Here is a 27,359-nt window from a genome sequence, read left to right on the forward strand (position 1 = left end):
CAGAAGCTGGAAGGGCTGGGGACTGGGTGGGCTCCCCTACCCTTCACTCAATGCCCCTCATCTCTTCCCCACCCCCCCAGATCCTGCTCCCTTTGATCAACCAGTACTTCACCAACCACTGCCTCTATTTCCTGTCCACACCGGCCAAAGTGCTGGGCAGTGGTGGCCATGCCTCCAACAAGGAGAAGGAAATGATCACCAGGTGGGCCATGCTGTGACCTCTCACCCAGCCCCCTGATCTCACAGGATCATAATCCTGGACCCTTTCTGCCCAACCTTGGACCTTAGGGGCTCTATACTGGGTGTTGGGCGCTGACCACTCTAGCTGCAGAAGGAACTGAAGGGTGAAGGTGACCAGCTGTCCTGTTGTTCCCAGGCCCGAGGGGTTTCCCAGGACATGGGACTCTGAGGCAAATGGGGCAAATTGGTCACCCAGTCAGAAAGGCAGACCAGTCTCAGCCCCCAGTATCCCCGTTTCTGCCCCTGACCCTTCAGTTTCTTCCCCAAAATCCCTTGTCCTCCTGGTTCTGTCTTCCGTCCCTGGCCCTCTAATTGCATCACTGCTGTCCTTGTCCCTCGATATCCTCACTACATGTTGCCCCTGTCCTTCTGTCCCTTTCTTCAGCCTCTTCTGCAAGCTTGCCGCTCTTGTCCGTCACCGAGTTTCTCTCTTCGGTAAGGAGCTCTGCTCCCCAGCTCTTCTCCCTAATCCACCCTCTCTCCCTGCAGTTGCCAGCCCCACCCTGAAGAAGGAGTTCCTGGTTCAGGCCTCGATTTGAATAACCTTCACTGTGTTCTTTCTCCCCACCTGGGGATGGGTGGGGTCATCCTGGGGACAGGGCTGTGACTGGGACAGCCCTGGGCCCTGGCCTCATGGAACGCCCAGGCCTGTAGGGACACAGACTCATCATCAGATTGTGATGGCCCAGAGGGTCCAGGCTGGGTTGGGGGAGGCACAGGCAGAGTGGGTTTAGGGAAGGACAGGGGCCTCTGGGGGTCTAGGTGGAGGTGGGCCTGGGGCTGAGTTGGAGGTAGAGGAAGGCACTGCCCTCTTAGCCTTTCCTCCACCCTGGCCCATCTTCCTTTCCCAGGGACAGATGCTCCGGCTGTGGTCAACTGCCTTCACATCCTGGCCCGCTCCCTGGATGCCAGGTATGGGGCGTGGTGCCTACTCCCACCCCTGTTCTCCGCTTTCCGAAATCGAGAATCTCAGATTCTAGAACTGGTGCGCCCCGGCTTCCCTTCTAGGACGGTGATGAAGTCAGGCCCTGAGATCGTGAAGGCTGGCCTCCGCTCCTTCTTTGAGAGTGCGTCAGAGGACATCGAGAAGATGGTGGAGAACCTGCGCCTGGGCAAGGTGTCCCAGGCACGTACACAGGTGAAGGGCGTGGGCCAGAACCTCACCTACACCACCGTGGCCCTGCTGCCCGTCCTCACCACGCTCTTCCAGCACATCGCCCAGCACCAGTTCGGAGACGACGTCATCCGTAAGGGCCCTGGCCCCGAGGGCAGGGGTGGGGGGACCAATTCACCCAACATTACCCTCCCCATGCACCTGACAGAGCCCCTGGCTGTTTGTGTGTGTGCATTCATTGCTCTGAGCCAAGTGAATTGGTAGGTAACAAATGAGGGAGAGAGGGTATGAGTTCAGCCGCTCTAACAAAAAGACCATAAATCACCGTAGCTGAAACAGGAAGGAAGGGTATTTCTTTCTCATGTAATGGTCTAGTTGTAAGTGGCTCAACATGTCAGAAGCCCAGGAGTCCTCCATCTTTGTATTCTGCCATCTTGGAAATACCCCCCTTAGGCCTGTGGCCCGAGATGGCACACCATTACATCTTCACTATAGACTGTAGAAGAGAAGAAGCGAAGAGGACGGCATTGCAGTCCTTATAAAGGAAAGACCTAGAAGCAGTCTGCATCACTCCTGCTGACATCCATCTGGTTGGCCAGGATTTAGCATGTGGCTGCATGTCACCACAAGGAAGGCTGGGAAGTGGCCTTTATTCTGGAGGTCGTTTGTCGGGCTAAATATTGGAGGTCTCTTACAAGGAGGAAGAAAAGAGCAGAAAAATGTTAAGAGGAGATATTGGGAGTCCATTAGTAGTGTGTGCCATGTGTATGCTCCCAAGGGGCACATACGGTGTGTGACCCAGCCTGGGGTCTTGGGACATAATAGTGAGCAACGTGCTTTTGTTAATGAGACACAGGCAAGACACAACACCCAGGGGGGTGTCAGGTACTCAAAAGAAAGAGCCTTGCCAGATGTGGCCTGGACTATGGAGGAGCAAAGAGGGGGAAGGACAGGCGGAGCTGGTGGGACAGACACTCAGGAGGCTGAGGGGATGGGCTGTGGCAGGGAGGCAGCCAGAGGGAGGCCCAAGGCCCTGGCCCGGGACACGCAGATGGTGGGGCCTCCAGGAGACAGGGGTTGGAAGAAGTAATCAGTTTGGGGGAGATGCCGACGTCAGTTTGGGACTTGGTGGTTGCGAGGTGCTCAGGGAATACTCTGGAAGGTGTCCAGGATGGGCTAGAGGGCCAGTGGGCTGTGGGGACTGGCAGAGAGTGGGGCCATGTCTCAGCTCACTGTTGATTTGAAATCACAACCTCTTGATAAAAGTAAGAAAAGTTCCGCTTGGGTGGGGTTCTTCCCCCACCCCCACATTTCATTTAGAAAATTTTAAAGTATCCAGGAAAGTCAGAAGAAGAGGATTGTTAACAATTTGCCCCATTCACTTACCCTTTCACTTTAGGGATGGAAAGTGTTTATAAACCTTTTTGTTGAACCTTTGAATGTGAGTTGCAACCACCGTGACACCAGATCCCTGCGTCTCTGTCACGTAATCACAGTATCCTCATCACCACGTGACCTGACTGTATTTAAATTTTCATTGTTACCCTTCACATGTCTTTGATTAAAAAAAAAAAAAATTCAGAATCCGGTCAGGTTTCCCTCGTTGCATTTGGTTGTTAGGTCTGCGTAGTGACTTGCATCTAGAACCTGCCCCTTGCCCTCTTTTGGTCTCATGACATTTGTGAAGTTGTTGAGGTTCCTAACCTGGGTGGGTGGCGGGAGGGCAGGGGATGGTGGATGACCTCAAATTATAGTCGGTTTGGGTGTTTGCATTTTTCTGCAAAGAGTGTGTGCATCACTATCATCAAAGAGACCCATGACTCCTCTCTAAGGAAGGAACAACTAGCCTTTATTGAGTGCCTGCTGTGTGCCACGTTCCAACTGGCCTCCAAGCATTAACTCTTTTGATCCTCACAACCACTCCACAAGGAAGATACTGTAATTATCCCCATTTTACAGCTAGGGAAACTGAGGCCAAGAGCGTGTTGGTACTTGCTCAAGTCACAAAGCTGGTAAATGGCAGGCTGGCTCTACAGTCCTGCTCTTACCCAGTATTTGGAGACAAGGGAGGAGGGCAGGGAGCACGGGTGTGGTGGGTGCATCCCTGACCTTCGCCCTCCCTCTCTCCCTCAGTGGATGACGTCCAGGTCTCTTGCTACCGAACGCTGTGCAGTATCTACTCTCTGGGAACCACCAAGAACACTTACGTGGAAAAGTAAGGAGAGAGAGCCATAGTTGGGGGCTGGGGTGGGTACAGTGGGGGCTCAGGGAAAGGAGGGAGCAGGAGAGATGTTCAAAGCTTCAACAGCAGGTGGGCTTGGTGGCAGCTGCAGTTCACCGAAGCGGCCACGTGAGGTCACTCAGGGGAAGGCCAGTGAAGGAAGTGGCCGCCTCTGGCTCAGGGGCCAAATTAGGCCCCAGGCACTGGCTGTCCAGGATGGCAGGTGCTCCCTACTGGGGAGCGAGCTTGCCCTGGCAGGAGGTGGTACACGGGAGCCACAGCAAGCTGGGGGCACTGGGGAAGGTCCCAGGTGGTGGCCATGTGGCTGGGGTCTCCTGAGCTGGGCTCAGCCATTGGTGCAAGAGGACATTTAAAAAGCCCAGGGGAAAGGCTACCTCGGTGTCCTTGGTAATGGCAGCTCCTCTCGGGAGAGTTCTGAGGAGAGACACTTCTGTGGAGACAGAGGCTGGGACCCGGGAGCAGGCAGAGAGAGGGGCATGGGAGCTAATTAGCCCCCTTTTCCAGGCTGCGGCCGGCCCTAGGGGAGTGCCTGGCCCGTCTGGCAGCAGCTATGCCGGTGGCGTTCCTGGAGCCTCAGCTGAACGAGTATAATGCCTTCTCAGTGTACACTACCAAGTCTCCCCGGGAGCGGGCCAGTAAGTGGCATGGGGCTGGGGCAGCTGGCAGGCCTTACCTTCTCTCCAGCACAGGGCCCCGGGGTGGGGGAAGCCCTCTTTGGGGGCATTGTGATCCAGTCTGGGTTCTGAGGGCTGAGGGTTCCCCAGGTTGGGGGCACTCCAGAGCTTGTGGGGGGCCTGGGTTGGTGGTGCGGACACTGAGGTCTGGGGGCGATGGGTGAGAGTGCCCTGACTCCTCCCTGCACCCCAGTCCTGGGGCTCCCCAACAGCGTGGAGGAGATGTGTCCTGACATCCCAGTGCTGGAGCGGCTCATGGCGGACATCGGGGTGCTGGCCGAGTCGGGGGCCCGCTACACGGAGATGCCACACGTCATCGAGATCACGCTGCCCATGTTGTGCAGCTACCTGCCCCGCTGGTGGGAGCGTGGGCCCGAGGCGCCGCCCCCTGCCCTGCCCGCAGGGGCCCCCCCGCCCTGCACGGCGGTCACCTCTGACCACCTCAACTCCCTGCTGGGGAACATCCTACGGATCATCGTCAACAACCTGGGCATTGATGAGGCATCGTGGATGAAGCGGCTGGCCGGTGGGTCTGGGGGCACCAGGCCCCTGAGACTGGGGCCAATGTCCTGGACCCCAGGCCCTTGGATCTGAGGGTCTGAGAGGGAGATCTCGGGGTCGTGGTTTCCTGGGAGTTGGGAGAGGTTGGAGTCTAGGCTTGCTCAGGGTCAGAAGGCCATGGGTCATCCCAAGGGGTCAGAATCTCAGGCTCATAGGGTCTGGGGTGGATGGATGGGTCCTGGGAGTCCTCCAGACTGGATTCTGAATTTCCGGAGCCTTGGAGAGGGTAAGGAGCTGGGTCAGAGGCATGGGTTCCTTATACAAAGGGTCAGAAAACCAGGTGAGGCGGCAGGGTCCCTGATATGCATGGGGCTGTAGGTCAGAGGTCAAGAAATGAGTCTTTAAAGGGCTGGGATCCCTGGCTCAGAAGTTGTGTGTCAGGAATCGGGTCAAGCTAGGGATAGGGGGCTGGGAGCAGAGATCGGGAGCAGAGGTCGGAGACTGGAATAAGAAACCAGACATCACAGAAATCATGCGGTGAGGTCAGGTTCTGGGTTTGGACTAGGTCAGAGGTAAAAGACTAGAGTGAGAGGTCATAGAATAAGAGTAAGAGTAAAGTAAGGTATCAGGTTATGACTCAGTTGTTGGGGTCAGAGGTCAGGGGCTTCTGTCATGTTGGGACCAAGGATCGAGGACTGTGTCAGAGGTCAGGGCCTGAGGTCAGGAATGGGATCAGAGGTAGAAGCTGAGGTCAGGGGGCAGGGTCAGGCTGGGGTCCACGAGAGCTGCTGGCGTCCATGAGAGTCCCAGGCATAGGTCAGGAATCATGGGCTGGGAGCAGAGGTCAGGATGGAGATCAAAAACCATAGGTCAGGTGCCGGAGTTCGAGGCTGGCCAGCAGCAAGTCCCCTGCACCCTCCTTTTGCTCCTGCAGTGTTTGCCCAGCCCATTGTGAGCCGGGCCCGGCCTGAGCTTCTGCATTCCCACTTCATCCCCACCATTGGGCGCTTGCGCAAGCGGGCGGGGAAGGTGGTGGCCGAGGAGGAGCAGCTGCGTCTGGAGGCCAAGGCCGAAGCGGAGGAGGGCGAGCTCCTGGTGCGGGATGAGTTCTCTGTGCTCTGCCGGGACCTGTACGCCCTCTACCCACTGCTCATACGCTATGTGGACAACAACAGGTCAGCGTGTCCCCAGCCGTCCCCGTGCACAGTCAGCCTCCCACCTCTCTGACCCCACCTGACCCCCTAACTTTTGAGTGACTATTATTTTTTCTGATTCTCACCTGAGCCCACCCAGCCTTTTGACCACCCCCCACCATTGCTTCTGGCCCACAAAATCCAGCCCGCTGGTGTGCACGCCCCTTCTGCTCCTTTACACCCGCTGAGGCAGAGCCCCTGGAAGGCTGCCGTGTCAGTCGTCAGGAGCCCCACTTTCCCTCCAGCACCATCTCCAGGCCCAGGTGGAGGGGACCCGGTGGTCAGGCCTTCCTCCGTCCCTGACAGGAAGGGGAGACAGCCCAGAGCCAGCCAGCCTGGCTTCCCTCAGAAACAGGTCTTTAATAAAAGCAAGAGCAGGTGTCAGTTGTCAACATCTCCCTAAAATCAGAAGCACATTTAAAGAATTACTCACTCCTAGGGGCAGCCTGATCTGGGGTTAGTAAATAGGTTTCAACTCCAGATTCCATCCTGATGGAGAAAACTCGAAGATTGCATCAGGGCCTTGTAAGAAAGGGAGCTGGGATTGATTAGTTATGTCTGTCACAGGAGCAGACATGGGAAGCCCTGGTCCACATGCTAGATAAGTCCATGCACACCCATGGTTGTGCTCAGGAGGCAGGTACTGCTCTAGGGTCAGTACCCCGGAGGCAGAGCCCTGGGTCAGAGAGCCTGGACAAGTAAATCGTGCATTCATGCTGTGGAATACTACATGAGAGCAAAAATGGGCCAACCCTTGCAATACACAACAACGTGGGTGGATCTTACAAACATCAGATTGAAAGAAGCCAGGAAAATTCCAGACATTATCATTTATTTCTGCAGCGTTCGAGAACAGACAAAAATAGTTCATGTTCAGGATGAGGGTCACCGGGGGGAGGAAGAGAAGAGTGGCTGGGAGGGGCACGGAGATACTTCTGGGTTCTGGAAGTGTTCTGTTTCTTGACTTGGGTGGTGTTTACCTTGTACTGGTTCATCAAGTTGACTATGTTGTGTTTCCATAAAAAAGCAGAGATAGAAGAATCCCTTTTTAAAAGGAATTGTTAAGATTTTCAAATCATCCGAGTGGCCAGATTACCCTAGAAAACTCCATCCCTCCCACTGGATGGTCCCGTCCCGAGAGCTCTCTGTGAGGCGTCCCCTTCAGAGGGGGTCCCTGCCCCCATCCCTCACCGGCCCCCTCCCTGCCCATCTAGGGCGCACTGGCTGACGGAGCCCAATCCCAGCGCCGAGGAGCTGTTCAGGATGGTGGGCGAGATCTTCATCTACTGGTCCAAGTCCCATGTGAGTTCCTGCCCATTCTGCCCCTCCTTGCCAAGATTTCCTGGCCACTGCAACAGACCCTGACCCTGCTTCTCTCTCCAGAACTTTAAGCGAGAAGAGCAGAACTTTGTGGTCCAGAATGAGATCAACAACATGTCATTTCTGACTGCTGACAACAAGAGCAAAATGGCCAAGGTGGGTGCTTTGCGGTGAGAGGACTTGGTGGGGAGGGTGGGAGCACCCTCTAGGCCTTCCTGCCTGACCCCTTCACCCAGCCAGCCTGCCCTGTCCTGGTCACATTCCTTGCAGCTGTCACCACATCCCATATCTCCCTCCTCCTGCCTCCCCATCTGTCTCTTCCCTTACCCCATCTCCCTCCTCTTTTTCCTTCCCCCCATTTCCCTCTTCTTTCTCCATCTCCTCCCCATCTTCTTCTTCCCCATCACCCTCATCCCATCTCCCTCTTCCTTCCTCCCCGTGTCCCTCCTCCCCATCCCCCTCCTCCTATGTTCTTCCTCTCCTCCTTTCCCCATCTCCTTTCTCTCCCTCATCTCCTTCTCCTCCCTCTTTCCCATCTCCCCTCTCACTTCTCCCCATCTCCCTCCTCCCCACTCTCTCCTCAATTCCCTCTTCTCCCACCTTTCCCCTCCTCCATCTTCCTCCACCCTGATGTCTTCTTCTCCCATGTCTTTCCTCATATCCCCATTACCCCATATCCCCCCTTCCTGTCCCCTTATACTTCTCAGAACTGCCCTCTTCAGGGTCCTAAGGAACAAAGCCACCCGCCCTGAGTCAGGGTCTGGAAATGCCCAGCTAGGGGATGTGTGTCGGGCTGGGGCAGGGGAGCTGCCCACTTGGCAGCTGGGACAGGGTAGGGCCCACTTGGAGTTGGGCCTGGGGTTCTCTGAGGGACCAGGGTAACCCTTCTTGTCTCTGTCTGCAACCTGATGAAGCAGGCGGGAGATGTACAGGTCAGCCCCATGTCTGGGACCTTCCGCATGCCTCTTGGCTTAATACCCTCTTCTCCCCTCTCCCCAGCTTCTGCGTCCCCCTGCCCCTGTTCCCCACCCCTCATCCTTGCCTCCCAGCCCCCAGCCTCTCCCCCACCACCCCCATCCATTCCCTTTCCAACACTCAGCTTTTGGCAATTTAACTTTTTTTTTTTTTTAACTTTTGTTTAAAAAAAAAAAACAAAAAAACAAACCCAACACACCTCTGAGCTTTTCCCAAAGCATTGTGGTCTGAGGTCACAGGGAATGGGGTGGGCCAGGCACGCGCATGGTTGGGTTTAAGGCTTGGGCTCTGGGACCAGATTGACTTGGGTTCAGATCCTGACTGTTGGCAGTTGGCTGTGCGACCTTAGTCAAGTGTTTTATTTTTTGAGCCTCACCTGGCATCTGGCCAGTGGCTCCTGGCCCCGGGGCTCTGTTAGGACCCAGTGGGATGCTGCATGTGGCCTCAATGGTGTCTTGGCACATACGTGGGCCATGTTCTGTCCTATGAGCCGGGGTGGATGTGGCCAGAAGCTTGTCACTGGGGCTTATCTTTGGCATGATTGGGATGGCCTTGGCCCAGGGTCTGCACCCGAGGCTCCAGAACACGGCTGTGGGACTCTGTGCCCCGTGTTTCTGCTTCCAGATCATTCTGGCTCTCTCTTCCATCTTCTGTCTCCCCGTCTCCTTGTCTGTCTCTGTCTCTCAGCGTCTCTCTTTTCCTTCCAACTTCTTTTGTCTCTTGAGACTTCATGGTTCTGCATCTTTCTTTCATTCTTGGGAACTCACTCTTGGGATATAAAGTGTCAGGTTGTGCGTGTTGTGGGGGAGGGAAGTTGTGGTGCAGAAGTTGTTAGGGGATTCTGGAAGAGACTGCCAGAGGTTGAGAAAGGCCTGGAATTTGGGGAAATCTGGAAGGGTCTGGGATGGAGGCTGGAAATATGGGCTAGGCAGAGGCTTGGGTCTGGCAGGATCTGGGGTGATGGCTGGGGGCTTTGCTGAAAGATCAGCAAAGTCTAGGGTGGAAACTGATGCAGGCCCTGAGCTAGGGGAGGGGACATCTGGCACCCAGGCTTTGGGCTGGAAGATAGACAGTTGCAGAAGCCTGGGCTGGGGCCTGGGGCCAGGCTGGGAGTTGGGCTAGTGCTGAGCCCCCTGTCCCCACAGTCAGGTGGCTCAGACCAGGAACGCACCAAGAAGAAGCGCCGAGGGGACCGGTACTCTGTGCAGACATCCCTGATTGTCGCCACGCTCAAGAAGATGCTGCCCATCGGCCTGAATATGTGTGCGCCCACGGACCAGGAACTCATCACGCAGGCCAAGAACCGCTATGCCCTGGTGCCTGCACCACCCCATGATAGCACCTGCCAGCACCTGACCCCACACCCCACCAAGGCCCTGGGACCTTCCTGAGCCCCAAGGATCCCCCTGGGAGCCCTCTCTTAGGACCCTAATGAATCTTTCTCAAGGACCCTGAGGACTCATGGGGTCCCCTAGGATGTCCCAAGACTTTCCCCAGGATGCTGAGGACCACTCTCAGGATACTTCCAGGACCCTAGGACCTGAGGACCCTAACTGGAACCTAGTTAGGAACCGAAACTCAGGAGTATCATTAAGACTGGTGGGACCCAAGGACCATAGGGAGCCTTGAAGGACCCGATTGAATGCTGCCCCCTCCCCGACCATGCCTGACTTATTAGGACCCTGTGGCCCTGACAGGACACCATGAGCCCTCCTGAGACTCCTTTCAGTTCTCCACCAGGACCTCCCAAACCTCCTTGGGATCCATCAAGTCCCCCATGATCCCACTGGCTCTCCCCTGAACCTCAAGGTCCCTACTGAGCTCTCCAGCTCATCACCTCTTTCCCTTGGGGCCCTGGTGGCTCCACCCTCTGGATTCTGTTGATACACAAGAGCCCCCAAAGACTTGGGTTCCAGTGAGCACTCTGATCCCAGTAGCCCCCCAGGACTGGCTGCTTCCCCAGAACCGCACTCAAGCCTCGGATGTGTCAGGATTCCCGAGATGGGTTGATCCTACCACCCTCCCCCAACCCTCCTAAGCCCTCTGAGGCTCCAAGGAGGCCTCCCATGATCCCACTTACCCTATGTACGGGATAACAACCCCCATGCTTGTCAACCATAGGGATTCTAAGAATCCCCCCAGGACCCTGCCAAGCTTCCCAACAGCCTATTAACCACTCGGGGCCCTTGAAGACTACTGACTCCCACTGGTATCACAAACACCCCCTTTCCTGGAACTCTAAAAGACTCCTTCCCTCAGGACCTCAAACTCCTCCTAGGACCTGTTGGGTCTTCCCAAGAGCCCAAAGAGGCCTCCAAGGCCCCTCTGACCCCTCAACTTGGTCTTTGAGGGTCCCTCTCTCCTGGGGATCTCAGGAATCCCCCTTACTGACTCCTCCTTTGGCATCCACAGAAATCCCACTGGTGACTTGATCTGCTCGATTCCTCATGACCTCTGCTGATTGCCATTTCTCTTACAACTCCCTCACCTCCTCTGATCTTCAAAAACTCCCTTCCCACCTCCCAGCCCCACTTTAACCCTCCTCTGACCCCCAGTCATCCATCGGTAGCCTTATTTGACCTTTGAGAACAATCTCTCATTACTCCCTACCTCCTCCCACACTCCAAGCCCCTCTAATCCTTACTGTCTCTTCAAGGTGCATCTGTGGCCTCTAGGACTCCCTTCAGACCATTCCTGACCTTTGGACCCTTTCAGTTTCTCCCAGAACCCAACTCCCTCACACACATGCACACTACCTGCCAGGTGTTCAGCCTGGAAAGGAACGGGATGTGGGTTAAGGAGGATGGTGGGCCATCAGTGTGACCCAACCTCGCCATGTCTCCCCAGAAAGACACAGACGAGGAGGTCCGGGAATATCTGCAAAACAACCTTCACCTTCAGGGAAAGGTACCTTTCTTAATCTGCAAGTGAAAGGGGCACGTTTGGGATAATAGCAATTGTGAGAGGCAAGTACTCTTACTCCCTACCGGCACTGAAAGAGGGACCTTAACTTGTACTCACCCACTGAATCGGCACAGCACCGAAAGGGGGACGGGGCAGCCAGAGGAGCCCACCTCGCACGCGGAGGGGCCCTCACACGAGCCTGGATGGAGAGCAGGGAGCCACCCAGGGAGGGGTCCTCACGCTGGCCCCCTGTCCTTCCTCCCCTCAGGTCGAAGGCTCCCCTTCTTTGCGCTGGCAGATGGCCCTGTACCGTGGTGTCCCGGGCCGTGAGGAGGACGCCGACGACCCGGAGAAAATCGTGCGCAGGGTTCAGGAAGTGTCTGCGGTGCTCTACCACCTGGAGCAGGTGGCTGTGGCTAGAGGGGTCTCACAGGGGCGGGGCCGAAGCATGGGTCTCTGGGCGGGGCCTTGGGTCTGTGGGCGGGGTCTGAGGAGGAACTTTGGGTTTCTGGATGGAGCTTGGAGTTTAACTCTAGAATGGAAGTTCGGCTCTGGGGCAGGACCTGGTGCCCAAATCTTGGGCCGAGGGGTGGGGCTGGAGACAGAACCTGGGGTCTAGAGTGGGACCTGGAATCAAGACCCTTGACTCTGGGCAGGACCGTGGGTGGGTCGTGGGATGGTGGCGGGCCTGGCTAGTGACCCGGCACCTGTGGGCGGGGCCTAGGAAAAATGGTGTGGTCTGGAATTTAAAGCCCAGGGCCGAACCTTGACTCTGTTGCCACAGCCAGCGTGTTCCTCTGGCCCCGCAAGTTGGGCCTGAATTTGGGGCTAGACATGCATGGGCAGTTTTGGTCCGGGGCTGGGAGTGGGGATCAGGTCGGGGGCAGAGTTTGGGGACATGACAGATTACCGCCCCCAGATCGAGCACCCTTACAAATCCAAGAAGGCCGTGTGGCACAAGCTCTTGTCCAAGCAGCGCCGGAGGGCAGTGGTTGCCTGTTTCCGCATGACCCCCCTGTACAACCTGCCCACGTAAGACCCCCAGGGAGGAGGGAGGCTTGGGGACGGTGGAGAAGGGGTGGCTGAGGAGGCGGGAGGAGGGGGCGCCACCACGATGGGGGTCTGGTTGGGGAAGGTAGATGTGCGGGAAGATAGCGGAGGCGTGGCGGGGGCCATGGTCTCCGGGACTCCGCACGCCTTTCTCCTGCAGGCACCGGGCCTGTAACATGTTCCTGGAGAGCTACAAGGCCGCGTGGATCCTGACTGAAGACCACAGTTTTGAAGACCGCATGATCGATGACCTTTCAGTGAGCTGGATGGGACCTGCCTGGGAGTGGAGGGGGCAGGGCTGAATGGGGGGGGGGCGCTAGCTTGCTGGCTGCCCACTTACAGCGGTCGCCCTCCACATTGAGGGGTACGGGAAAGGCGGCCTCAGGCTTGGGGAGAGAGAAGGGGAAGGGATTATACGTGGGGGGGGCAGAGAAAAAAATCTAGCCCAGCAGGGCTATGGCGGAGGGAGACAGGAGGGGACTCTAGAAACCCCTTTCCCAAGCCCCACGCCTCCCCCAGAAAGCTGGGGAGCAGGAGGAGGAGGAGGAGGAGGTGGAGGAGAAGAAGCCGGACCCCCTACATCAGCTGGTCCTTCACTTCAGCCGCACTGCCCTGACTGAGAAGAGGTGAGGACCTGTCCTGCGTCCTGGGAAGGGATCTACATCCTCCCACCCCGCCCCCCTGTTCCTCAAGACAGACCCTCTGTGTCCCCGGGGAGCCCCACAGCTGATCTTTCAGTGTCATTTTCCCCTGACAGGCCCGGGCCACTGTGCCCCGTTTTGTAGGCTGAGCGCTTTGCAAACCATCTCTTCTGTTAGAGCTCACGTCACAGGCAATATTGATGAAAGCTTTGTCTTGCTCGAACAAAATCAGTAGAATATGAGAAGAAAAATCAGCATATTATAACAGATTTTCAATAAGGTGGATTGTTTAATTTCCAGACAGGACCACATGCTGGGCAGAAAGGAGAAAGTCTACCCCCCCCCGCGCCCCAGTAAGATCAAGATGTATTTTTTTTAAAGATTTTATTTATTTATTTGTCAGAGAGAGTGAAGCACAGGCAGACAGAGTGGCACGCAGAGGCAGAGGGAGAAGCAGGCTCCCTGCTGAGCAAGAAGCCTGATGTGGGACTTGATCTCAGGACACTGGGATCATGACCTGAGCCGAAGGGAGCTGCTTAGCCAACTGAGCCACCCAGGTGTCCCAAGATCAAAATATTTTTATCCAAAAAAAGGCACTCTCTTTGGCAGGCCTCTGCACAGATCTCATTGGCCAGAATTCTGACCTCAGGCCACCCCCAGCTACAAGGGAGACTGGGGCACCCACCACTCCGTTTTCCATCCTTTGGAAAGCCAGGACTCTGGAGTTAGATCATGTAGACCTGAGTCACAGCACAAGCTGTGGGACTCGGCCAAGAAGGATCTAAGTGGTTGGGTTGACTTATCTGTAAAATGAGGCTAGTAATAGCTCTACCTATCTAATCCTGTCTCAAAATAATAGGGCTATGGTGAGGATGAATGTGTTAGGACAGATAGGAAGCACTTCGAATAGGGACTGACCTAGAGTAAACACTCAATAGATGTTGGCCACTACTCCCATTATTATTATTTTCCATTATTAGTGTTATTATTATTATTATTATTATTATTATTATTAAGGCCCAAGAGGGTGGTTGGTCATAGTTGTCAAATGAGCCAATAGCCGGATGCTTGCTCCAGGCATCAAACACACTATTTTCACAAGCCCGGGGAAAGGGAGCCCCTCTACTGATCACTCCAGCAAACCCAGAATGAATTCCAGTGGACCCGCATGAAGCACAGGACCAACTTGTCCCTATTACTGCGGCCAAGCCTATTGAACATGCTGATTGGTTCAGTCTTGATCACACTCACCCCCTCTGGCAGTGGACAGTGGACCCCCCAACGCCCAACTACACAGCGTGGGCATGGGGAGGGGCGGCTCTCCAAAGGGAAACTGGAAGTGGTTATAGGATGGGGGTCCTTTCCACTGGGCCCTGATCATCTCCCCCGCTTACTTCCTCAGCAAACTGGATGAGGATTACCTGTATATGGCGTATGCCGACATCATGGCAAAGGTGAGGTCCTGCCCGCTGTCCTGGGCATGTTCCCTTCTCCCCAGCTGCAATGCCTGCCCACTCAGAGGGGTCCGGGTGAACTAAGGGATCTCCTCTGTTCACCGTCATCCTTAACTAATGTCCTTTCCCCAGAGCTGCCACCTGGAGGAGGGAGGGGAGAATGGCGAAGCAGATGAGGAAGAAGTGGAGGTGTCCTTTGAGGTAGGTGGGGTCAGGAGGTCCCTGAGGAAAGGACTAAGGGAAGTCATTCCCTGTTCATTCAGGCTGTGTTCACAGAGTAGTGCTCTGGGCCCAGCCCTGTGCTGGGTCATGTTGGGGACACAGTCGTGACTGTCGATTACCTGGAGAGAGACAGATACATCAACCAGACAGGAACAGCAAAGATTATTCAAGGTGGTGGTAAGGGAGGCTCAGGCAGAGTGGGCAGGGCAGAATGGGGGAGGCGGGAGAATCCAGGGAAGCTCAGGGGGACATAGGCTGGGGGTGGGGGGAGTAGTTATGGCGGCTGGGGAAGCCCAAGCAAGGGGCCTGACCCACTCTGGGGGGAGGGTGTCAGAGAGGGCTTCTCAGAGGAGGGGATGTCTGAGCAGGAGGATAAAGGGAGTGTACCTGGGGCGCCTGGGTGGCTCAGTGGGTTAAGCCTCTGCCTTCAGCTCAGGTCATGATCTCAGGGTCCTGGGATTAAGCCCCACATTGGGCTCTCTGCTCAGTGGGGAGCCTGCTTCCCTTCCTCTCTCTGCCTGCCTCGCTGTCTACTTGTGGTCTCTGTCAAATAAATAAAAATCTTTAAAAGGAGTGTGCCAGGGGCACCTGTGTGGCTCAGTGGATTGGGGCCTCTGCCTTTGGCTCAGGTCATGATCCCAGGACCCTGGGATGGAGCCCCACATCGGGCTCTCTGCTCAGCAGGGAGCCTGCTTCTCCCTCTCTCTCGTTCCGCCTGCCTCTCTGCCTACTTGTGATCTGTCTGTCAAATAAATAAGATCTTTAAAAAAAATAAAGGGAGTATGCCAGAGGAAGAAAAGGGGAAACGTGTTCCAGGAAGGGGGGACAGCATATGCAAAGGCCAGGCAGTGAGAAAGAACTGATAAACGTGAAGTTAACCCATCCATTCATCATTAAGGCAGTCAGCAAACATTTCCCTGAGTTTCTTAATGTTTTTGGTGCCTGGGTCCCTTTTAACATCTAGTGAAGCCTTTCTTAGAATCATCCTTTTGGTTTTTTAAAAGATTTTATTTATTTATTTTGGGGGGCACGAGTAGGGGAGAGGGGCAGGGGGAGAGGGAGAAACAGACTCCCCATTGAATGTACACCCTGATGCGGGGCTCGATCCCAAGACCCCGGGATCATGACCTGAGCCAAAGGCAGACACTTAACCAACTGAGCCACCCAGGCACCCCGACCTCATAGAATGTGTCTTTGAACCCCTCGGGGTTCCACGGGCCCGGGTTAAGATTGTTCCATGTCTGGCCCCACGCTCTAAGGACAAGAGACAAGTGGTAGACTTCAGTGCCAGGGGATAGAGAGAGCTCACAATTAAAGGAATGAGCCAGCAGATATGGTTGGAGCAGGGAGCGGAGGGCTAAGGGCTGAGGCTGTGAGGGGCAAAGGCTGGGCTACTGAGCCCAGACTCACTGGGCCCCACGGGCCTGGCTCCGCTGCAGGAGAAAGAGATGGAGAAACAGAGGCTGCTGTACCAGCAGGCGCGGCTGCACAACCGGGGAGCCGCCGAGATGGTGCTGCAGATGATCAGTGCCTGCAAAGGTGCCTTCCCGCAGGCACTCCTCCTGGGCACACACAGCCCATCCCCAGTTCCCCCCAGGCCCCCATTTCCTGGGGAACCCATGGCTTACTCTCCCACCCTGCCTGCCTGCGCCTCGCACTCCAGCCCTTGCACGTCCCACTCACCTTGCAATTTCTCGCTCTTCCTTCACTATGGCACGCGACCCCAGCCCCTTCTCCTGCATACCCTGGAACGGCTGTCTTCTGGTGGGTGGAGAACAGGGCTCCCAGACTGAGCACACTGTCTTTGCTCCGTCCCCACCCACTCCAGGAGAGACGGGAGCCATGGTGTCCTCCACCCTGAAGCTGGGTATCTCCATCCTAAATGGAGGCAATGCAGACGTGCAGCAGGTAACAGGACAAAGGACCTGGGAGGAAAGCACAGAGCTCTGGAAGCTCCCTTGTGACTCCCACTTTCCCCGATGCTCCCGCCTCCCTCTGTAGAAAATGCTGGATTATCTGAAGGACAAGAAGGAAGTGGGCTTCTTCCAGAGTATCCAGGCACTGATGCAAACATGCAGGTAGGGTCTAGCAGACCTCCCGCGGGCTAAACACCTTTGGTGTGGCTGAGGCCCTGCCCCTGGTACCACCCCCAGGAACATGGATCCACTCTAAGGTGTACTGGGAGGTGATTATCACAATAGGAAGAATGGACAGCTGGAACCAGAAGCTTGTAGTGAATTCAGGGGGCACTCAGGCAGCAAGGAATCGGGGCTCTCTTCTGATGACCCCCATTCATGTGATTACTACTGTCCGCCTTTGTTCTCTTCTGTCCACTGACTTGCCCTCCCCACCTCCTGAAGCTTTTGCTAACTGAGGGTTTCTGTTTTCTCCTGATTCCAGCTAGTACATATGTCATTCCAGCCCCACCTTACTTGATAGCGGCTGCCACGTGCCTTCTCCCAGTTCTGTTTGTTCTTCCTCTTGATTTCAGCTCATGCATGCTTTTCCGTGGCTCTCTGCCCAAATTGGATGTGTGTGTGTGGGGGGGGGGTGTGTGCCTGCGGGGCTCTGGAAGAGTGGGGCAAAGGCCTTAGCCCCTCTGCCCCATCTTTCCTTTCTTTCTCCCAGCGTCCTGGATCTCAATGCCTTCGAGAGACAGAACAAGGCAGAGGGGCTGGGCATGGTGAACGAGGATGGAACTGGTGAGGCCCTCTCTTGGGCTTCCCTCTCCTGGGACATCCTCTTCCTTCGGGATCGCCCCCTCGCCCACATTGCCCAGAGCTCCCTTCCTCCAAGACACCCCCCACCCTACAACCATCCCCAAGTTCCGCCCCTCCAAGAGTGATCCCCAGTCGTGCCCCCACATTCCTCCAGGGTCTCCCTCCTCAGGGTCCCCACCCCTGGCTGTCCTTCCGTCCTGTGTTCTCCCCCCGCCTCCCATCACCACACCGACCCAAGTCTCCCACCCTGGTTGCTGTTCTCATTAATGCCCCTAATCCGGGTTAATTGAGTCTCCTCTTTGCCGTGTTGTGATGTGTCTAACTTTTCTGCCCTGATCCTCGCCTCCTGCCTCTCCACCTCTACTTGTCCATCTGTTTCTCTTCCCTCTTCTTTCTCTCCCTCCGCTTTTACCCCCCATGTCCTACTCTGTCTCCTTATGGCTCTGATCCTCTGTGGTCGCTCCTCTCTCCGTGTTGATGTCTTCGTCCCTGACTGTGTCACTGTTTATCTGTGTCTGTCTCTCTGTCTCCTTCCTGTCTCTCTTTTGCCCTCTTTTCTCCTGCTTCCTCCTCCCATCCTGTTGGCTGCCCCAGTCATCAATCGCCAGAACGGTAATTCCCCCAGCCCATTCTCCTTGCTATGCTACTGCACCCCTCCCTTCTAACCCCCAACCGCCCCCTCCACCTGGGGGCTGAGGATCTGGGACATCCAGGGAGGGAGGAACCCTTCAGTGATGGCGTCATGCCAGCAGAAAGTCTTGAGCCGGAGACCAAGACTCGGGTCACAGATTAGCCACTAACAACAACTGGAGACTGTGAACAAGTCTCTTACTTTCTATAAGCCTGCTCCCCCCTGTGTAAACAGATGCTAGAGAAGATGGCAAAGATCCCTTTCCAGCTAGACGTTCTCAGGCTTCTAGACCCAGATTCGCAGTCCCGGGGTGGGGTAATCCCCACTGCCGCGCACCCTGCTCTCTGCGCCCGCGACCCCAGATTGGTCAAATCTGCGGCTCCCATTCGCCAACCAGATTGGTTGCCCCAGCATCCACTCTGATTGGTGCGCGTGCCTCCTCTGCGCCTGCTCTGGTTGGCCCATTCCTGTCTAGCCTCCCTGTCTCTCTCTCTATCTCTTTTCCCCTCCCCTAGAGCCCGTGGTGATTGGCTTCTTTCAGATGCCCATTCGGATTGGCCTATGTTTACACACCTCTCCCCTGCATCTCCTGGATTGGCTGCTTTCAAGGCATCTGAGCCAATTGGCTGGCTTTCGATCCCACTCCCTGTCCAATCCCCTCCTGCTTAGAGCCTTTGCTTGAAAGTGACTCCAATTCCCATAATCCATTAACCCCATCCCCTCCAGGCCCTGGATGGGGCCAAGGGAGATACCAGCTGCCTGAACCTCTGCTGGGTGGGCAGACATTCCTGACATCATACAAGTGGTGATGTCAGAGGGACAGTGATGTTTAGAAAGAAGCTTGAGGCCCCAGCTTCATGACACAGGGCCCCTCCGGTCTTCATTTGCTGATGACTCTTTAGCCGGGTCTCCCTGGTGTCATGGATGCCGGTGACCCTCACAGCCTCTTTGAAGTGGCAGCTGCTCCTCCCTACGTAGCTTTGTGCATGCGTGTGGAGTGTGCAAGGGCCGTGTGCATGCGAATGCTCTGTCCTGCCGTGTCTGACCCCATTCTGGGCCCTGTCCCCTTCTTCTCCCCCCCACCCCAGGAGAGAAGGTCATGGCAGATGACGAATTCACCCAAGACCTGTTCCGATTCCTACAACTGCTCTGTGAGGGGCACAACAATGGTGAGGAGGAGGGGTGGATGGAAGGGTGAGTGGAAAGGAGGCCAAAGTTTGGGGTCAGTCTGCAAGGGTTGCCTGAGTTCATCTCCCGGCCCCTCACCCCTTATGGATGGTGGCCTCACCAGCCATCCTTGACCCGATTGTCCATCCTTCGTTTTCAGCTGTTATCAAGCCCTGTCCTCCCACCTTCCTAAATCCCCCTCAAATTTCTGCAATCCGGCCACTTCACTTCACTTGCACCTGCTCTAGCCAGTCCAGATTCCCCAAAACCAGTTTGTCCCCAAATCACTGTGAGCACCAGATGAGTGCCTTGTCACATGCCATGTTCCCCTACGGGTGTCTTGCAGCAGCTGGCCAAAGTTATGTAAATGTGGTAGATTTCTGTGCTTGGGTTGAGTTTGTTAGAATCACTTCTTAATTTTGCTTATAAAATAGTTTGCCAGGATGAAGGCCTTACAGATTCTTTCCGAACTCAAACAAGTTTCCCCAACTTTCGTCCTGGCACACAGTTTCAGCAGATCAAGGATAACACAGCAAGCTAAGGAAACACATCACTAATGAGAACATATAACCCTGTGTGGCCCATGTCGCTCACAACATTAAAAGGACAGTCAGAATTCTGTATGACAAACATTCTACCCAAGGCTGTTTCCTATAACAAGTATAAACAGTGTCAAGGTTGTGGTTATAACACATAGCAGGGGATTATGAAACCACAGACTGCCCAGAAACTAACCTTCATCACAGTAGTGGGAGTAATCACAAGTCTAACTTCCACAGAACCTGAATCCCATTTGGCTAGTGTTCATTACAGTGAACCTTTTGTAAATTTCTTTACTCTTTATTTTCCTCTGTTCAATGGTGGGTAAGGCATGGTCCATGGCTTTGCATTCTCAAAAGCTCTTATCTCCGCAACTTCTTGCTCTTCAAGGTTTATGTAATACTGTTGTGCCATGGGACAAGGATTTTCTCTCTTTAACTGTAATTAAGGTGGAATCAGTCTTTGGGGTTTTATTTTTATTTTTTTTTAAGATTTCATTTATTTATTTGACAGAGGGAGAAAGGTCACAAGTAGGCAGAGAGGCAGGCAGAGGTGACGGGGGGGAAGCAGGCTCCCCTCTGAGCAGAGAGCCTGATGCGCGCCTTGATCCCAGGACCCTGAGACCATGACCTGAGCTGAAGGCAGAGGCTTAACCCACTGAGCCACCCGGGCACCCAGTCTTTGGGGTTTTAGGTGAATTTTATTCCCTGGATCTCTGATTTCTTGGAAACAAGAATGTTCTAACAGGTGGAATTCCTCTCTCCTACCAAATTTGCAATCCAGTCCTTTGCATGAAGTTGTGGGTTCATTAGCCAGCCCAATCAAATAAACATTTGAGAGGCACCTGGGTGGCTCAGTGGGTTAAGCCTTTGCCTTCTTCGGCTCAGGTCATGATCTCAGGGTCCTGGGATCGAGCCCTACATCAGGCTCTCTGCTCAGTGGGGAGCCTGCTTCCCTTTTTCTCTCTCTCTGCCTGCCTCTGCCTACTTGTGATCTCTGTCAAGTAAATAAATAAAATCTTTAAAAAAACACAAATAAATATTTGAAATAGCTTTCAAATCTCAGATGCTTTGCATGTCTTGACTATTTGGTACCATTCAAAATAGACAAAAGGTTTGTCTAATATATATGTCTGTGGCCGTGTTCTAAGTTGACAGAGCTCTTTACAGGAGAGGGAAGCTGTAAATGTACCCATTTAGGCATAGTAAATGCTCAATAAACTTGTAGTACCAAAGAATAAGTGGCCGATCTTCCATCTCACATTAGCATATAGCATATGCTCAATAAATACTTGTTGGATAAATGAATGAATAAATAACCAAACTTCTATCTCCCCCATCACATAGTAGGCATTCAATAAAAATTTTCAGAAACAAATCTAAGACTGAATCTCCATTTTCCCCTCATACACTGTAGGTGCTCAAGAAACATATTTTGGGGGAATAAAATGAATAAATGACCCTCTACCATATCTGGCATCTAGTAGGCCCTTGATAAATGGTTACTACCTAAATGAATAAATGACCTTCACCTTCCTCTGACACACAGTAGGTACTCAATAAAGACTAAATAAAGTAACGATGATGATTATATGCCTTTGGCATACAACAGGCACTCAAACACTGATTGCACACAGTAGACTCCCAATGAATGTATGACTTTTTATCTCCCTAGATTTCCAGAACTACCTACGGACACAAACGGGGAACACGACCACTATTAACATCATCATCTGCACGGTGGACTACCTCCTGAGGCTGCAGGTGAGGCCAGGAGGCCGTCCAGGTGCGACCTAGCTCAGGGACTGCGGGGTCCAGGAGTTGACCAGCACCCCTTCACACCCCATTGGCCCCCCAGGAATCCATCAGCGACTTCTACTGGTACTACTCTGGCAAGGATGTCATTGAGGAGCAGGGCAAGAGGAACTTTTCCAAGGCCATGTCAGTCGCTAAACAGGTGTTCAACAGCCTCACCGAGTACATACAGGTAGGGCCTGCCCACTGGTGCCAGGCGAAACGCCCCTCCCCCCTCACTCCTGCTGGACCCCGCCCCCTGCCGGCTGCTCACAGCAGCCCTCTGCACCCCCCAGGGCCCCTGCACCGGGAACCAGCAGAGCCTGGCACATAGCCGCCTCTGGGATGCTGTGGTGGGATTCCTGCACGTGTTTGCCCACATGATGATGAAGCTCGCTCAGGTTCGGGCCCCTCTCTTCTTCATCCAGCTGTTGCCGGGCATCCCCCAAGTGGCCCATTTCCAAGTCATTTTCGCACCCAAGCCTCCTGGCATGTTCCAGACGTCTTCCCTCCGGGTGGCCAAATCCATCATCCTCCTGGATGGGCTCTCTGCATGACCCCCCTGCCCCCCTGCCACCACCAGTAGGCTGGTTTCCCACCCACACTTCCATTGGTCTGATGTGTAGGCCCCGCCCCCTCCAGTTAGAGTTCCTCTGATTGGTTGGTGTTCTTTTCTCTCCGAAGAGCTTCTCTCAGATTCTGATACCCGGGGGATAGAAAGGGCTCCGCTTTCTAGGTCAGGGATTGGGACTGAAGGAGTGCTTTGTTTCTTTATTCTGCCTGCGTTAGATGACGCCTATCTCGGGCACCCATGATGTAAGGTCCCTGTCGAGCCCTTTTCCCATTTCTAGAATCCTGTGCTCCCCTTACCCTACCAGCCCCCGCCCCTTTGCAGTGTCTTGTGAACACCTTGTCCGTTGGCTCTGTTTCTGTCTGGTAAACATTCGAGGCTGCACCATCTCCATCCCGAACGTCATAAATGCCCCAGCTTCCCAGCAGATGGCACTGTTCTCTACACTGTATTCTCATTTCCCAGCAGGAAGCGTCTGGAGGGAGGGGAGGCTTGATCTAGTTATTCGAAGGGGCCACAGGGTCTGGCAGAAATCCTGTCTGGTGCCGTCGGACTTTTTGAAAGGAGTTGAACTTGGGATGCAATTCCTCTGTGTCAGTGCAGCCGAAGTTGTGTTGTTGGTGTGATCTTCAAAGTCTAGAGAATATTGGTGTTTTAGTGTAGAGTTCGAAACCCTGGGGTGTTAATTCATTAACTAAGGACTAGGGCTAGGTCGCATGGGCTGGAAATCCAATGCAAAGTGGTGGCTTAAGGCGGGAAAAAGAATTCATCAGTTCACATCAGAGATCCAGGGTCTTGAGTGATGTCAGCAGAAAGGTATGTCTTCTCTCTGGCTTCAGTCTCAAGCAGGCTCTCACACTGGCTGGAAAAAGGATGCCCCAGGGTTCTATGCACCCCTGTAACTGATTCAGAGCACAGAGGACCCCTTTTCTATGGAAGCTCAGACTTGCAGTTCTCTCATCGGATTATTGGGTCACATGCTCATCCCTGAGCCAATCACCGTGGCCAGGGGAAAGAGAGCTCTGATTGGCCAGATCTGGCCATATACCCGCCCCTGAAACGAGGAAAGTGGGGTTAGCCCCACTTGATCTGAGTGCAGTTGTCGTGCGAAGCAGGGTGCTGGGTTAGACATCACACGCAGACACACACCACAGTCTCCCATCCACATTAGGATCTTGAGATTCTGGTATGTTGGGATCTTAGAGTCAGAAGACCGAGCTTTGGAACTGTGTTAGAATCAGGAACTTGAGAAGGAGCCTGGAATAAAGGAGCCTTACCTGCCATTTATCCAGTATCCTTCCCCGCCATTTATCCAGTATCCTTCCCCCTCCTCTGCTGTATTAGGTAGAACCAGATGAGATGACCACTCGGTGGGTCAAAAATGCTCGCATATTGCCAGTTTTATGTAGCTTAGCTTGGTATAAATAGGGACCATGAGACAGAACTCTGACCATGAAGGAAGCTTATGTAGGACTTAAATGAGGCACTGTGACAGGGCAGGCAGTGTACCCCCACCTCCTCCCCAGATTGTTCACCAAAAGGCACGTGGCTGAGTCCTCCAGCCTTTCTCCTGAACCCAGCACCTCGCTTTTCCCATTGCACATTCATTCAACAAACATATCAAGCACCCTTCCATAAGCCCCAAGCTTCTGCCTTCCCAGTCCCCCTTGGCCGCCAGCTCTTGGCCCCACATGTCACCTGTCAAGACTGCTTCCCCCAGAGTGCCAGCCCCACCCCCACAATCTTGTCTCTCTACCCCTTCCCCTGCTTCCGAGGAACATGTCTGGACTCGGGTCCCCTCGGAGGTAAGAGGGGAGTAAGAAGGGGTCTTAGGCCCTGCAGGGTGGGTCAAGAGGGGCGGAAGCAGCTGGAAGTGGGGTAGGCATCTCTGCAGAGACCAGTCATCACATAACTGGGGTCTGGGGTCTCTAGGACTCCAGCCAGATCGAGCTGCTGAAGGAGCTGCTAGATCTCCAGAAGGACATGGTGGTGATGTTGCTGTCGCTACTAGAAGGTAAACCCCCAGCAGGTGGGGGTCTGGGGAGGGAACAAAGGGACCGACAAGCAGGGAATGGCCCTCTGAGACCCCAGAGACCCTAATCTTCAACTTCATCTGACATCGTGTCAAGGTCAAGTGGGTTGGTGAAGGAGTCCCAGTAACGAGCTCAGCAAACACGTACTGAGCACTCATACATCAGGCCATGGCCATATGTGCCTTAGATCATTGACTCCCCAAAGAAATCTCAATACGGTGGGTGGCCCCGACGCTTTTCAAAGTTTATGTAACTCATAGTTATTTATGTGTTTCTTTGTCAAATGTCTCAATTAGCTTTTGCTATCTAATGAATGCCCTCAAAACTTAGTGACTTAAAATGACCATAATTTATTGCTAATAAATAAAACAATATGGGGTGCCTGGGTGGCTCAGTCAGCGAAGCATCCGGCTCTTGAGTTTGGCCCAAGTCACGATCTCAGGGTCATGAGATCGAGCCTGGTATCAGGGTCCTCACTTGGTGGGGAGTCTGCCAGAGATTCTCTCTCTCCCTCTCCCCCTCCTCCCCAATAAAGCAATAAATATTTTAAAAAATAAAATCTATATAAATAAATAAAAGTGAAAGGTATAAGAAGAAGCTGGAGCCAGTGGGATCCCACTTTACCATAGTCTCCACTCCTCTCTACTGTCTTATCTTTGGCCCTACCTCACTCCTCTCTGGACCTGCTTGGCCTCAGAGGACTAGTGGAAGGCTTTGGTGTGGGAGCTCTGAGGTCCTGCAGCTCTGGCTTCAAAGCCTCCTCACCCCCTTGCTGGCTGGCATGTTGGGATCTTAGAGTGTGGATCCTGGTATGTTGGGATCCTGAGCATGTGACTTTCTTTGAGTCCCAGCCTCTTTCCTCTATACAAATGGATAGTAACACCCCTCCTCTAGAAGGATGAGAGTGTGCCAACCCAGCACTGGGCATGGCATCTGGGACCTGCTGGTAGCTTCTGGCATTGGTATCTCTCTTGGTGACTCCCCCCAGCTGTCAGGGAGGGACCGACCAGGTTCACACACGACACTGATGCAGGTCAGGAAATGAGCCGTGCCCTCCAGGGGGAGGTGTGGGCGCTGGCCAGGGACACTTCCACCAACATCATGCCTGGAGCCTGGTGGCTCCCGAGCTGGGGAAGGAGACCAGGCAGTGGGGGTCCAGAAAGCAGGCTGCCCCAGGCCACACTGACTGGTTCCTTGCCCACAGGGAACGTGGTGAACGGCATGATTGCCCGGCAGATGGTGGACATGCTTGTGGAATCCTCATCCAACGTGGAGATGATCCTCAAGTTCTTCGACATGTTCCTGAAACTCAAGGACATCGTGGGCTCGGAGGCCTTCCAGGACTATGTTACCGATCCCCGTGGCCTCATCTCCAAGAAGGACTTCCAGAAGGTGGGTGCTAGAAGGCAGGTGAATGGGGTGCCAAGTGGCAAGAGACATCCCTGTGAGCCTCAGTTTCTTTACCTGTAAAATGGGGAGAACACCGTCTTTGGGGTTGTTTTGAAGGCAAAGTCCATGAACGCAGACGAGAACCTTTATTTCTGTTATCATTATTCCTAGCCATAATATTATCATCATTAATGATCACGGTCATTCCATTGAGAAACGTTTGTTGGATTTCTTCTCCATACTGGGTCCTCTGCTGGTACCACGGACACAGCAATAACCGAGACAGATACAGCTCTGCCTTCATGGAGCTTATAGTCTGATGGGGAGGCGGTCACTAATGACCATTACAGGTCAAATAACGAGGTCTTTAGGAGGGAAGTGAAGGAAGCAGCTTTATCCAGGAGCCCCCTCATCTGTCTGTCAGTCCTCCCACCCCAGCTCTCCCCTCTCTCCCTATGGAACTCCAGGTACGTCACTCAGCCGCTCTGAGACTCAGTTTCCTCCTCTGTGACATGGGACTAGGATAGTGACATTCACTGTCTCACAAGACCTCTGCGAGGCAGACAGCATGTGGGCCGTTCCTGGAACACAGGGGCACTCAAAACATGCTCCCTACTATTTTTCCTGCCAGATCTTTCCCCTCACCCTTCTGCTAACTGCTTCTTTGGAAATAACTTCTGACCTACAGAGAAGCTGCAGGAACAATGCATAGAATTCCTGATCACCTTTTCACCCCGACCGCCCAAATGCTCACTTTTACCACATTTGCTCTCTCATGATTCTGCTTTTCTTCTACATACTTCAGTGTGTATCTCCTGAGAACAAGTTCATTCTCTCTCATAACCCCAGAACAATTATGCAAATCAAGAAATTAGCATCAGTATGACTCAGCTAGCTACAGACCTTAATTCAGTTCTCACTCAGTGAAGAAATTGTTTTTCCTGCTGAGGAGGCAATCCAGCGGTCAGGGACCACGTTTAGACATCCTGTCTCTTTGGCCTCCTTCAATCCCGCACCCTTCCTCAGTCTATCCTTGTCCTTCATGACCTTGACATTTTTGAAGAATGGAGAGCGGTTTTTTAGAGAATGTTTCAGCCCTTGTCTTTCATGACCTTGACATTTATGAAGAACAGAGATTGGTTTTTTAGAGAATGTTCCAGAATGTGGGTTTGCCTGAGATTTTTCCCATGAGTCAATTCAGGTTGGAGCTTTAGGCAGGAATGCGGTAGAAGTAATATGTCCTCACTGCATTCTGTCTGGGGGTTCTTCCTATCGCTGTTGGCTTTAGCTTGGCTTGCTCTGTTCAGGAGGCATTTACCAGGGTCTCCACTGCACGGGTACCATCATTCCCTTTCATATCCTATGAGGACATGCTTTGCGACAATATAAATATCCCGCTCACTGTCTAGGGTTAGCATCTGTTGGTGATTCTGCCTGAAATGGGGATTACTGTGGTAGTTGGCAAATGGTGGTTTTCTTTTTTTTTCTTTTTAAAAATTTTTTTAACTTTTTTTTTTTTTTTAGAGAGAGGGAGGGGGTAGGGGCCAAGGAAGAGAGAGAATCCCAAGCCAACTTCACACCAAGTGCAGAGCCCGACATGGGGCTCGATCTCATGACCCTGAGATCATGACCTCAGTGGAAATCAAGAGTCCTACACTTAACCGTCTGAGCCATCCAGGTGCGCCAACATATGGGAGTTTCCTAACCTCACCATATCCTTTCCCTTTATTAGGTACCATTTTGCTGTACTTGTCCATCCATTTATTTTTATGTATCAGTTCTTACTTTAAGCTAGGGCTAGCCCCTTTAATAAACATTAGATAAAAAAAATGTTAAACATTCAGGGTCTGCTCAGTTAAAAAGTATCCTCAGTGTCCCCAGCCACCCAGGTGTCCTGAGAGCCTCCCTGTGTCTCTCCCACTTCTCAGCCATGCCTTCCAAGGACTGTCGACCTCCGCTCACTCCTTTCTCGCCTCCCACCCCCT

General features: G+C 53.7%; 1 protein-coding gene across 1 annotated transcript in view; it reads left to right on the forward strand.

Moving 5' to 3' along the window:
- RYR1 (ryanodine receptor 1) overlaps positions 1-27,359 on the forward strand; it is a 110,039-nt gene that overhangs the window by 55,513 nt on the left and 27,167 nt on the right. Inside the window, 30 exon segments of the mRNA XM_032841976.1 lie at positions 81-202; positions 626-675; positions 1,092-1,152; positions 1,249-1,487; positions 3,488-3,569; positions 4,101-4,231; positions 4,464-4,796; positions 5,706-5,946; positions 7,179-7,266; positions 7,348-7,440; positions 8,202-8,216; positions 9,405-9,575; positions 11,107-11,166; positions 11,432-11,569; positions 12,083-12,195; positions 12,374-12,470; positions 12,733-12,839; positions 14,257-14,308; positions 14,441-14,509; positions 15,970-16,069; positions 16,359-16,438; positions 16,532-16,608; positions 17,159-17,232; positions 17,845-17,862; positions 18,970-19,050; positions 21,263-21,351; positions 21,446-21,574; positions 21,678-21,782; positions 23,885-23,966; positions 25,190-25,377. Of these exon segments, the coding sequence (XP_032697867.1) occupies positions 81-202; positions 626-675; positions 1,092-1,152; positions 1,249-1,487; positions 3,488-3,569; positions 4,101-4,231; positions 4,464-4,796; positions 5,706-5,946; positions 7,179-7,266; positions 7,348-7,440; positions 8,202-8,216; positions 9,405-9,575; positions 11,107-11,166; positions 11,432-11,569; positions 12,083-12,195; positions 12,374-12,470; positions 12,733-12,839; positions 14,257-14,308; positions 14,441-14,509; positions 15,970-16,069; positions 16,359-16,438; positions 16,532-16,608; positions 17,159-17,232; positions 17,845-17,862; positions 18,970-19,050; positions 21,263-21,351; positions 21,446-21,574; positions 21,678-21,782; positions 23,885-23,966; positions 25,190-25,377 (3,285 nt within the window).

Source organism: Lontra canadensis, unplaced genomic scaffold (assembly GCF_010015895.1).
Source record: "Lontra canadensis isolate GAN:19392208 unplaced genomic scaffold, GSC_riverotter_1.0 scaffold125, whole genome shotgun sequence".
Taxonomy (NCBI): domain Eukaryota; kingdom Metazoa; phylum Chordata; class Mammalia; order Carnivora; family Mustelidae; genus Lontra; species Lontra canadensis.